The sequence below is a fragment of the Engystomops pustulosus genome, chromosome 10 (assembly GCF_040894005.1).
Source record: "Engystomops pustulosus chromosome 10, aEngPut4.maternal, whole genome shotgun sequence".
NCBI lineage: Eukaryota > Metazoa > Chordata > Amphibia > Anura > Leptodactylidae > Engystomops > Engystomops pustulosus.
In genome coordinates, this window is record NC_092420.1 from 43330593 (window position 1) to 43343291 (window position 12699).

The following is a 12699-nucleotide window of genomic DNA, read 5'->3' on the forward strand; positions in this document are numbered from 1 at the left end:
TGGAGTATAAGGCGCACTGGAGTATAAGGCGCAATAAATGCCTGCTAAAACGTCTAGGTTCATATATAAGGGGCACCGGATTATAAGACACACCTAATTATAAGTATGAATGACCAGCAGGTGGAAGACCTGTGCACAGTTCAAGGCAGCTGTTGTCTGTAAGTACGGTTCATATATAAGGCGCACTGGACTATAAGCCTCACCTTTGATTTCTGAGAAAATCAAAGGATTATTGTTGCACCTTGTAGTCCAAAAATACGGTAAATCGTTTCAGAAAAAAAGTGAAATCGGAGTTGTTAGACAGAAATCACAATGTCATGGTCAAACTAAGCATAAAAGAAAGGAAAGCCATGCAACCTTAAAAATTCAACAAAGATAATGTAATCAAACCAGCAGACAAAGGTGGATCTATGGTAATTATCAACAATTCAGATTACATTCAGGAAGCAAACAGACAACTTTCTGATGAAAGATACTACACATAATTGAGGGAAGATCCCACTGTACAATATACTAGAGAACATACTGAGATCATTAATGGATTTGACCCAATATCTGACTCTCTACTGGACCTAATACCAAACACTTCCAGAATAGATACATTCTACATGCTACCGAAAGTACATAAAGATGGCAATCCTGGGAGACCAATCATTTCTGGTGTTGGAAATCTAACTGAAGGTATCTCTTTAGTATCGCTTTAGTGAAGGAGACACCTAGCTATGTTCAAGACACCACCAACATCCTCCGCAAACTTTCCAACCTGGGTCCACTGCCAGATGGCACAATATTGGCAACTATGGATGTTGAATCCCTCTACTCCAACATCCTGCACAGAACCTGTGGCCATGTTGTACACAACAGGACTACAAAATCCTTGACACATTCTCCTGTAGATCCTCCAATGTTGTGTTCATGATACTGTGCATGAGCTGTGGCAAAACTAATATATACATTGGGGAGACTCAACAAAAACTACAGAGCAGGATGAATTCTTTCAGACACACCATAAGCGAGGGGATGGGCACACCTGTGGGAAAACACTTTTCTAGACCAGGCCACAGCGAGAAAGATTTAAAGGTCCTACTACTGAAAGGATAGCAGAGAAAAGAAAACCCGGGAGTTCAAGCTAATGATGACCTTTCAGTCACTGACACAAGGCCTCAATATTGCATCTGGGTTTATGGCTCATTACATGGACTCACTTCAAACCCCACAAGAGACTGACTCCAGACCCCATCCTAGGCCACCCCACAACCCCTCCAGTTTTATTGCCCCAGCTTATCTTAATAGAATCTCACCATATGTACTAATTATCTTAGTGTAACATCCCTCAAATGTTGTGTTTTTCTCTCAGGGCTTCATGTATATCCATGCCTAAAGAAGGGGCCTGTGTGCCCTGAAAGCTTGCAACAAATATAATTCTTCTAGTTAGCCAATAAAGATATCATTCCTTAAGCACTTTTGTAGTTTTTACACAGAAGTATTTACATTTGCTGAGCACTCTGCAATAGCATTGTATTGCAGTGTGTTGAAAGTGCGCACCTTCTAGTCCCCTCCTTGGACAAAAATAAATAAATACAAAATACATTTTTTTTCCCCATTTTATTATGTAATTTTATTAGAATAAAAAATAAAAAAAAATTCCTTCATATTTACTTTTGTGAACACTGTAAAAATAAAGTCCTAACAAATTAAATAAAATGCACAGAAATACAGTGTTTTTGTCACCTGGTTTCCAGCATTAAATATTACAAAGGGTGATCAAAAAGTGGCTCAAATCCCAACCGTACCAACTAAAATGACAAATAAAATTAAAAAAAATATATATATAGTATTGTGTAAAAATTAGGTAATGTCCAAATCGTATTGGCATGCAAAGAAATGATGACTTGTTATCTATGCCCTACGATAGTAAATGCAAAAATGAGGGTTTTTTCACTCTTCAGAAAGAGTTACCATAATAAAATTCAAACAATAAATTATAGGCACCAACAAAAAGGTACACCTCAGTTTGCAAAAACCCAGCCCACAACGAGCAACATGCGTAAAAAATGTTAAAGTTAAGGCTTTTAGTATTCAAAAGAAAAAAAAAGAAAATAGTCCTGTAAGGGTTAATCAACCCTAATTAGTTTTTTGAGTTAAAGCAAGTTATTCCAAAGTAACCCCCTAAAGTAGAGAGTAAAGCACCCGCAATAGTCTGCTGTCATCTATATACTGTTACATGATGAGTTAAGGGTGTATATATCCTCTCTCCTCTCTGTGGACCATAGGGAGTGTGCCATAAACGTTTTTCCTTTCCAGCTAATTCCCAAGTTATGGAATGTAGTAGTACCTAAGCAATCAAGGTTTCCAAATCCTGCAAGAGTATTCTGCTTTTACAACATTGCTGCCTGCTGACTACTTCCATTTTGACTATGGCTTTTTTCTTGACCTCCATTTCTGTTGCTCTTTTTTATCCTCCATGCTGACTTTGGTTTGCCACCGCTTTTGGGCTTCCACAGCCAACAGAGGCATTTTGTCTGTCAAAAGCAGAGGGTTCTTCTTGCCTAGTAAGGCCGCCGTGTAGACGAGTGGAGACTTATAGACATGGAAGCTCCAATAGGGGGTTCTGGGAAAATATGCAAATAAGTTTTCCAGATTGGGATAAGGAAAACCACACATCTTTTAGCTACCTTGTAAGGCAGCTCCCTTGACATTAAGCATGACCTACAATAGGCCTTATGACATTATGTGGAATCCTTACAAGGTAGCTAAATAAGGTGTTGTTTTCCTTATTCCATCCTTGAAAACGTATTGGCATATTTTACTAGAATGCCCTAGTGGAGCGTTCATGGCTATAAGTCTCCACACGCCTACACGACAGCCTTAATTGACCTGTAATGGATTATGCTGCAAATACACTAAGTAGGTGCCATAACTTAGTAAAACATAACTTCTATTTAGAGGTCTGCTTTTGTGATCCAGTGACAAGTTCTTTACGTTTAGCAAAATCACATGAACAATGCATTTATAGTGTTAGTAGTTCTAGTTAAAGTGTACCTTCTCTAGCATCTTCTGCCAAAACTGCCGCCACAGGATAATCACAATAATTGCCACTAGTATAAAGATGATGGCAACTAAGCAACCAATCAGAAGGCGTGTATTGCTGTCATCAATTTTTAGGGTGGGGTCTAAAAAGAGGAAAATCAGTAACAGTAGTTACTATACTTTATTGGTTAAAGGAAGTATTTTAATAAATATTGTTTAATAAAATTATGGTATGAGTGCATATACAAATCACACTAGCAGATTGCCTATAATTGTAGAATACTGGATATAGTAATAACTTTTAGATCATAATCAATCATTTGATGCCACTGTTCGAGTGTCAAAGCCAAGAGTGCATTCGCAAGCAACAGTAGAGACTTCAACATTTAACTTTGAAATCTGTTAAAATCCCTTCCCTACTCTAGCAAAAACTACTTGTCATTCCTAGAAGCTTTATCCATAAAGACCATGCTACTGCATAAGAACATATTATATAATGAAGAATATATTCACCGCAGTCACATTTAACAAGATTAACTATCTTAAAGGGATTGTCCAGGTTCAGAAAACTTCTGATACAATATGTACGGATAGTATTCAGACATCTTTAAATTTTTCACAACTTGTTTCATCGCAGCCAATTGGTAAATTCAAAAAAGTTCTTTTTTACATTTTTTTTGACAGAAAAAACCTCAGTTGTCCTATCCCTGCAGCTGAAAAACACCCCCATAGCGTGATTTTGCCCCCACTATGTTTCACAATTGGGGTTGTATCGGCAGGTGATGAGCAGTGAATCGTTTTGTCCACTCGTAGCGCTTAGAACTAACACTAAAGTTCAATCTTTGTCTAATCAGACCAGAGAATCTTATTTCTCATAGGCAAGGAGTCCTTCATGTGTTCCTTGGTAAATTGTATGCAGGCTTTCATGAGTCTTGCACATCCAGGCTTCCATCGGCACACTCTGCCATAAAGCCTCAATTGGTGAAGGGCTGTATTGATATTTGATGTTGTGGAACTTTCTCACATCTCCCTACTGCATCTCTGGAGGTTAGCCACAGTGATCGTGGGGTTCTTCTTTACCTCCCTCAACAGGGCTCTTCTCCCATGATTGTTTTGTTTGGCTGGACGGCTAGGTCAATGAAGAGTTATGGTGCACTGCTGTCCCAGGCTGTAAATGGTGAGGAGCATCCAGTGATGTACTTGAGCAAGAAACTGTCCCTTGCTTTAAAAAATTATGCCCTGAAATATTACCTGCTAGGCAGATAGTTTAAATTGGTAACTGACCATGCCCCTCTGACGTGGATGAAAATAAATAAGTATAGAAATGCCAGGGTTACCAGTTGGTTTCTGTCCTTACAAAATGTAGTTTTCACCGTACAACACAGACCAGGGAATTTACTAGGAATTGCTGATGTTCTGTCAAGGGTACACTGCATGATGGCCACAAACCCTCTGGTTTGGAGAAGATGATTAGTCAGATAATGGATCAAATGGGTGAGATGAGAAAATCCGCAATGCTTTCTTCTCAGCAAGCAGCTATGTTTGCTGAGCATTGTTTATGTGCTGTGCACTGGACTGGATTTTTTAGGGAATGGCAAGTAGGCTGGTAGTGGGACTTGCTATTCCTATCCCCTCCAGTCACTCCAGCTGATCATCAAAAATATTATTTCATTCAAATTGCCACTCTTTTGGCGTATTTCTTCAATTTTATCCTGCTGAAGCTGGTGCACATAACTCATAACTCAGAACCTTTTTCTTGGGCCCCAAAAGTAACACCAACATTGTGTGCTCTGGAAACACAAAAAATAGGCCAGTGGTCTCGTGTATCATCAGCATAGACTGCCTGAGCCAGATGTATGACATGCTCAGGCAACTCGCTTATGGGACCGAAAATAGGGCTGTGGACATGAGCCCACAGAAAGACATGAGGTTATTTGCTAGCTGCAAAAAAATGGCTGCAAAAACAATGGCTAGCACAAGTCCACAATATACACTCACCGGCCACTTTATTAGGTACACCATGCTAGTAACGGGTTGGACCCCCTTTTGCCTTCAGAACTGCCTCAATTCTTCGTGGCATAGATTCAACAAGGTGCTGGAAGCATTCCTTAGAGATTTTGGTTCATATTGACATGATGGCATTACACAGTTGCCGCAGATTTGTCGGCTGCACATCCATGATGCGAATCTCCCTTTCCACCACATCCCAAAGATGCTCTATTGGATTGAGATCTGGTGACTGTGGAGGCCATTTGAGTACAGTACAACTCATTGTCATGTTCAAGAAACCAGTCTGAGATGATTCCAGCTTTATGACATGGCGCATTATCCTGCTGAAAGCAGCCATCAGATGTTGGGTACATTGTGGTCATAAAGGGATGGACATGGTCAGCAACAATACTCAGGTAGGCTGTGGCATTGCAACGATGCTCAATTGGTACCAAGGGGCCCAAAGAGTGCCAAGAAAATATTCCCCACACCATGACACCACCACCACCAGCCTGAACAGTTGATACAAGGCAGGATGGATCCATGCTTTCATGTTGTTGATGCCAAATTCTGACCCTACCATTCGAATGTCGCAGCAGAAATCGAGACTCATCAGACCAGGCAACGTTTTTCCAATCTTCTACTGTCCAATTTCGATGAGCTTGTGCAAATTGTAGCCTCAGTTTCCTGTTCTTAGCTGAAAGACCCGGTGTGGTCTTCTGCTGCTGTAGCCCATCTGCCTCAAAGTTCGACGTACTGTACGTTCAGAGATGCTCTTCTGCCTACCTTGGTTGTAACGGGTGGCGATTTGAGTCACTGTTGTCTTTCTATCAGCTCGAACCAGTCTGCCCATTCTCCTCTGACCTCTGGCATCAACAAGGCATTTCCGTCCACAGAACTGCCGCTCACTGGATGTTTTTTCTTTTTCAGACCATTCTCTGTAAACCCTAGAGATGGTTGTGCGTGAAAATCCCAGTAGATCAGCAGTTTCTGAAATACTCAGACCAGCCCTTCTGGCACCAACAACCATGCCACGTTCAAAGGCACTCAAATCACCTTTCTTCCCCATACTGAGGCTCGGTTTGAACTGCAGGAGATTGTCTTGACCATGTCTACATGCCTAAATGCACTGAGTTGCGACCATGTGATTGGCTGATTAGAAATTAAGTGTTAACGAGCAGTTGGACAGGTGTACCTAATAAAGTGGCCGGTGAGTGTACATGTGCATGGAGCTAACAGTCTGCTCCCAGTCACTCAGTGGCACAGTAGAGTTTGCATTATTCAATAATATAAGAGATTCATAAAAAAATTAGATAATGTTTAATTAAACTAATAATTATTTTCCATAAAGGTGACCTATCAATGGATTTTTTTTCTTTTCCCAGCAATCTTCACTTTTTCTTGCCAATTTCGAGAAAACAATTATTTATAGCTACATACCATATGTAGTTGGAACACTAGCCGGCCGTGGAGGAGTTAATGAATTGTTGTACATGGCAGCATCTGTTGACATTGAAGAAACATATTGGTCAAACATGATAAAATATTATTTTGAAGAAAAGAAAACTATTTTATTTTATTTTTAGCATTTTTTTTTAAAGTGGCATTGTATTCCCAGCTGGGGAATATGAAAGTAAAATATGAATGATGAAAACAATGTACAGGCAGTCCCCGGGTTACATACAAGATAGGGTCTGGAGGTTTGTTCTTAAGTTGAATTTGTATGTAAGTCGAAACTGTATATTTTATAATAAAAGTTTTAGACAATTTTTTTTCTTTTGCCCCAGTGACAATTGGAGTTTCAAAATTTTGGGTGTAATTGGACCAAGAATTATCAATAAAGCTTCATTACAGACATCTTACAGCTGATCATTGCAGTCTGGGACTATAGTAAAGCATCCAGAGAGCTTCACCAGAGGTCACATGGGGCAGAGGGGTCCGTCTGTAACTATGGGTTGTCTGTAAGTCGGGTGTCCTTAAGTAGGGGACCGCCTGTACATTTATTACTATCTAGTAGATTCCTATAGCAAAATCCACTCATCACTTACCAGACTGGAAGGTGATCTCACTAATCATCATCCAAGAGTCAGCAAAATAATATTGGCACTTGATAGCTCTGGCCATACGATTATGAAGTTGCACAGTGACATAGCGGGCACTGGGGTTAGCATCATCCATTATCAAGACTGAAATGACAGAATTTGCTTCCCATTCATTTGCTTCCGATCTAAAGAAACACTGCACTTCCTTGAAGATTTTCACACCTTTTGAGAACATGTTATTACAATGAACCTGAAAAGGTCAAGAACAATGGTTTTAATTGGTGAATATATATTTGAATAGATGTTATATTTTTCTTAAAGCAAACCTACCATCAAATCAAGCAAAAGAAAACCAAAGTACCCCTCCACACGGGAAGGGAAAAAGAGGGCACTAATACAATGCACAGTATAAAATATCAAATGCTTTATTGTTATGCAAATACATAATGCAGTTAAAAAACACAATAAAAAACCATGGAAATAGCAAGTGTGGCCTCACCGTGGAGGATATCCACAGGATACAGTACAATACAAGGTGGTGGAGTACAGAAACAGAAAAAGGGCAGTCTTGCGCCAGGCAGAGTGGGGTTGTTGTCTATATGTGTAAAATGTGGCAGCTGGTAACCAGCAGGATTAGTACCTGTAGGGGTAGTTCGTGGTCCATGCAAGTGCACACAGTACGTAAATGGCCCCTAGATTGTAATCTTACATACCAGGGACCCTGAAATCAAGCTGCCAGTTCTTACCTATTGTTTGTTATTACGTTCCACTGCCTGGGAAGACCACCTGCCCCGACGCACGTTTCGGCTCGGGCTGAGCCTTCGTCAAGCATAGTAAAACAGAGACACTTACTCATAGATTCAAACACTGACTTTGGTAATCTTATATTTGTTATCCATGGCCTCCTTCCTTCTAAACTTAGCTTTTACAATTATGCTAATGACCATGAAGGGCTCTGGGGGGCTTTACCAGACGTCTAGACTGCTCTGACTTCACAGGCTGTTATACTGTCTCACCCTCCTGCCTGTGCCCTCAGCACTTCACCCCTCCCTCTGCCGGATGTAATCTCACTGTAGCAAAGGAAGTTTCAGCACTGTGTGCTGCAGATTCATAGGCTGTTACAGTACACACTTTTCCTCTTACTGTGTGCTGAATCTTCCCCTGCTGCATTGAGATTACCTCAGGCAGTGGGAGGGGTGAAGTGCTGAGGGAGCAGGTGGGAGAATGAGACAGTGTAACAAATTGTGAAGTCAGAGCAGTCTGGTAAAACCCTTCAGACCCTGTCTGGTTCATTAGCATAATTTTTAAAGTTGATTTTCAAAGGAAGGAGGCTATGGATATCAAATATTAGAAGACTACCACAGTGTCACAGTGCCTGAATATTTAAGTGCCCCTGGTTTGTCATGATTTATTTTAATGGTAGATTTCCTGTAAACATGATTCAAGGCTAGGTATAGGATTATGGTTGAATTCCAGTTATTATGGGAATAGAAAATCATAAATTATATTTAAATGTTGTGCCATGATAGACTTTCAGGATATTATGGATCGGTAAGTGCTAACTTTTAAAGTCTTTGGAGAGAAGAGACACACAAGCGCAAAAACACATACAGAGAGTGCTGTAGATTCTAGCTTCACAATGCAGCATTTACAGCTGCACATACAGTATATACTGGCCTCCCTACTCTTGCCCAGAATAAAGTTATTATCATTTACAGCTATGGCAACTTAACCATAAAAGTCCTGAAACAACAGTTCCATTAAAAAAATATATATTTTTGGTAACATATTGGTCAATTCTAGGAAGATCTTTAAAGGCTGTACTCTTCTCTATACTACTAAGTATTATTACTATTTCTAATTTTATTTTTTCTATCCCTGTAGTGATGTAGAATACTGAACAGTGTGAAATCCCTATGATGCACTGCCTTTTACTCATTGACAGCAGTCAAGAGTCCATGTTTTGGATATGGGACTATATTTTACAAGACCACATTGTTGAGTGACAAATCTATTTAAAACAGTACAGATAAAGTATTATTTACTTATTATGACTTATTATTTATTTGTTATACCATATAAAATGCAATAAAAAGTGATCAAAAAACATAATATATATAAAAAAAATATTTTTTTCACGCCACCTGGCGCTTTCTCAGGGCTCACTTTCTTGTGGATTCTACTTCTGACACTTGTGCCAAGTTTGAGCACAACCACGGTGACAGTATATGCCTCCGTACTCATCCGTCATCTCTATTGTGCTGTGCCGTCTGATCTTGGTGCTAGCTCCCGTGCAGTCTCTGTTTCTACTTCTCGATTCCATATATATATTTACACACTGTATATATAGATGGTATCCCCATATATATCCCCTGTGGGAGATTTGGCCCAGTAGAGACCGTGGTAGCGGGGTGCTGTGATGCAGTTCAAGACAGGGACACCAAGGAACAGTCCAAAACAGGTCTCGCCTGCGTTTATTGCAGCAGGAACAAAATAAAAGAGCCTTCACATTCAGGCAACAAAACAAAATAATTTCCTACCCGTCAGGGTGCCAACTATACAATGGTTCTCTGACTCACCACTAACAAAAATACTTTGCTGCTCCAGGCACAGAGGTCAAGTCTGCGTGCTCTCCAGCCTCCTGTCAGAGAGACAACACTCTCAGCTCTGCTCAGCGGCTTTATGCAGCCTGATTGGGCTGCTCCCATCACCTGTGTCCAAGGTGCTGGACACCACAACCTCAGCACTAAGGCCTTGCATAATAGGAAAACCTAGGGGAAACATACCGCCCATCCACAGTTAACCCCTTCAGTGTCTCACATACCCTCCCCCTCTGTTTGACCCTGTGGGGGCGAACACTTTTGGCCATCAGACAGTGGGTCCGAGACAGGGCATCGGCATTCCCATGCAGCTTTCCTGCTCGATGTTCTACCGTGAACTTGAAATTCTGCAACATTAGGAACCACCTTGTGACCCTGGCGTTCCTCTCTTTGGCCTGACTCATCCAGGTGAGGGGAGAGTGATCGGTCACTAGTGTAAACTGTTGCCCTATCAAGTAATATCTCAGGGATTCCAGAGCCCATTTAATCGCCAAGCACTCCCTCTCAACTATGCTATAGTTCTTCTCAGGGAGTGTGAGCTTGCGGCTCAGGAATGTCACGGGATGTTCCTCACCCTCCACTACTTGGGACAGGACAGCCCCTAAGCCCACGTCAAAAGCATCAGTCTGCACAATAAAGGTCTTGGTGAAGTTAGGGGTGATCAGTACCGGTCCCTCGCTAAAAACCGTCTTAAGTCGCTGAAACGCCCCCTCAGCCTCTTCACTCCACTTTACCATTACCGACCTGCTACCCTTGGTCAGGTCAGTCAGGGGTGCCGCTATTGTCGCAAAATCGGGAATAAATCGGCGATAATAGCCCACTATGCCTAGGTGCTTCTTGCTCATAGGTCGTGGCCACTTCTGTATCGCCTCCACTTTATTTACTTGGGGTTTGATGACACCTCGCCCAATACGGTACCCCAGGTAACGGGCCTCTTCCAGACCAAGTGCACATTTTTGGGGGTTCGCTGTCAACCCTGCTGCCCTGAGGGAGTCTACCACTGCTTGTACCTTGGCTAGATGACTCTCCCAATCGTTACTATAGACTATGATGTCATCCAGGTAGGCCGAGGCATATCTCCGGTGAGGCTTTAGCACGAGATCCATTAACCTCTGGAATGTGGCGGGAGCCACATGTAGCCCAAAGGGGAGTACCACATACTGAAAAAGCCCATCAGGAGTAACAAAAGCGGTCTTCTCTTTGGCCCTGTCAGTAAGGGGTACCTGCCAATACCCTTTCGTCAGGTCAAGGGTGGAGAAGAACCTAGCCTGTCCAAGTCGTTCTATCAACTCGTCAACTCTGGGCATAGGATAAGAATCAAATTTGGACACCTCGTTTAACTTCCTAAAGTCATTGCAGACAGTAGGGAACCATCAGGTTGGGAATCAACACAATAGGACTCGACCAGTCACTTTTAGACTCCTCGATAACCCTCAGGTCTAACATCTGCCTGACTTCTTCGGATATGGCAAGCCGGCGCGCTTCAGGGACCCGGTAGGGTTTTTGGTGTACCCGGATGTGGGGTTCGGTTATGATGTCATGCTTGATGACCGAAGTACGACCCGGTAACTTAGAGAACACATCAACGTTTTGGAGCACAAACTCCTTCGCTTCCTGAATCAGGGCCCTGGAGAGGGACTCCGAGATCCGTACTTCAGGCACCTTGGCATCGGGTACACCTACCTCCGGTGTCAGCTTCTTGGAGACAGACGCTTTTTCTACTCCCACGGCCATCAGGGACTCTCTTTCCCTCCATGGCTTTAGGAGGTTCACGTGGTATATCTGTTCGGGTTTCCTCCTCCCCGGATGAGATACCTTGTAGTTAACCTCCCCCACTTTCTCCATGACCTCATATGGACCTTGCCATTTTGCCAAGAACTTACTCTCAACGGTGGGCACCAGAACTAGCACTCTGTCGTCTGGGTTAAAGGTCCTGAGTCTGGCTGATCTATTGTGGACCCTAGACTGGGCCTCTTGTGCCCTTGTCATGTGCTCCTTTACCAGGGGCATTACCGCCGCTATGCGGTCCTGCATAGGGGAGACGTATTCAATCACACTACGGTGGGGGGTCCTCTCCTGTTCCCAGGTCTCCTTAGCTACATCCAAAAGCCCACGTGGGGAACGGCCATATAACAGCTCAAAGGGTGAGAAACCCGTGGAGGACTGGGGAACTTCACGTATGGCAAACATCAAATAAGGCAACAAACAATCCCAGTCCTTCCCATCTTTGCTGACCACCCTCTTTATCATCCCCTTCAAGGTCTTGTTAAACCTCTCGACCAGGCCATCTGTCTGAGGATGATATACAGAGGTGCGGAGCTGTTTAACCTGGAGTAATTTACACATCTCCTTCATTACTCTAGACATGAATGGGGTTCCCTGGTCAGTCAAGATTTCCTTGGGGAGGCCTGTACGGGAGAACACCTGGAACAGCTCCCTAGCAATGTTTTTGGAGGAGATATTCCTTAACGGGATTGCCTCTGGATACCGCATAGCGTAGTCCAGGATAACCAGGATGTACTGGTGCCCCCTTGTGGACTTGACTATGGGGCCAACCAAATCCATTGCAATCCGTTCAAACGGCACCTCTATGATTGGTAATGGTACCAGAGGACTCCTGAAGTGGGACACCGGGGCAGTAAGTTGGCACTCAGGGCAGGAGCTACAATACCGGTTTACCTCCTCCCACACCCCGGGCCAGAAAAATCTCTGCAGGATCCTCTCTCGGGTCTTCTCAGCACCTAAGTGCCCTCACAGCACACGTTTATTTGCCAAATCTAGCACCAGACTACGGTGAGATTGGGGTACTACAAGTTGCTCAACCTCCTCACCCCATACCTGGTCAACCCTGTACAACAGTTCCCCAACAATCACCATTCGGGGGTATATTTTGTCAGCCCCTGGTATTTGGAGTACCCCATTTATCACTTTAACATTCTCCCGTGCTTTAAATAAGGTAGGGTCCTGTAGCTGTGCAGCCCCAAAATTTTCACGGGAAATCTCAAGGTCCGGCATGTCGGCCACCTCCTCGTGGCCCT

At 42.8% G+C, this 12699-nt stretch overlaps 1 protein-coding gene across 6 annotated transcripts in view; it reads right to left on the reverse strand.

Moving 5' to 3' along the window:
- Window positions 1–12699, reverse strand: part of DDR2 (discoidin domain receptor tyrosine kinase 2) — a 440458-nt gene that overhangs the window by 120710 nt on the left and 307049 nt on the right. For all 6 annotated transcript variants that reach the window (XR_011850418.1, XM_072128535.1, XM_072128532.1 and 3 more), the window contains 3 exons: window positions 7068–7311; window positions 6460–6522; window positions 3043–3173 (listed from right to left, as the gene is read on the reverse strand). Coding sequence is in view for 5 of the 6 variants with exons in the window: in XM_072128535.1 (XP_071984636.1) it covers window positions 3043–3173; window positions 6460–6522; window positions 7068–7311 (438 nt within the window). In the remaining variant the exon portion in view is untranslated. The remainder of the gene's footprint in view (window positions 1–3042; window positions 3174–6459; window positions 6523–7067; window positions 7312–12699) is intronic.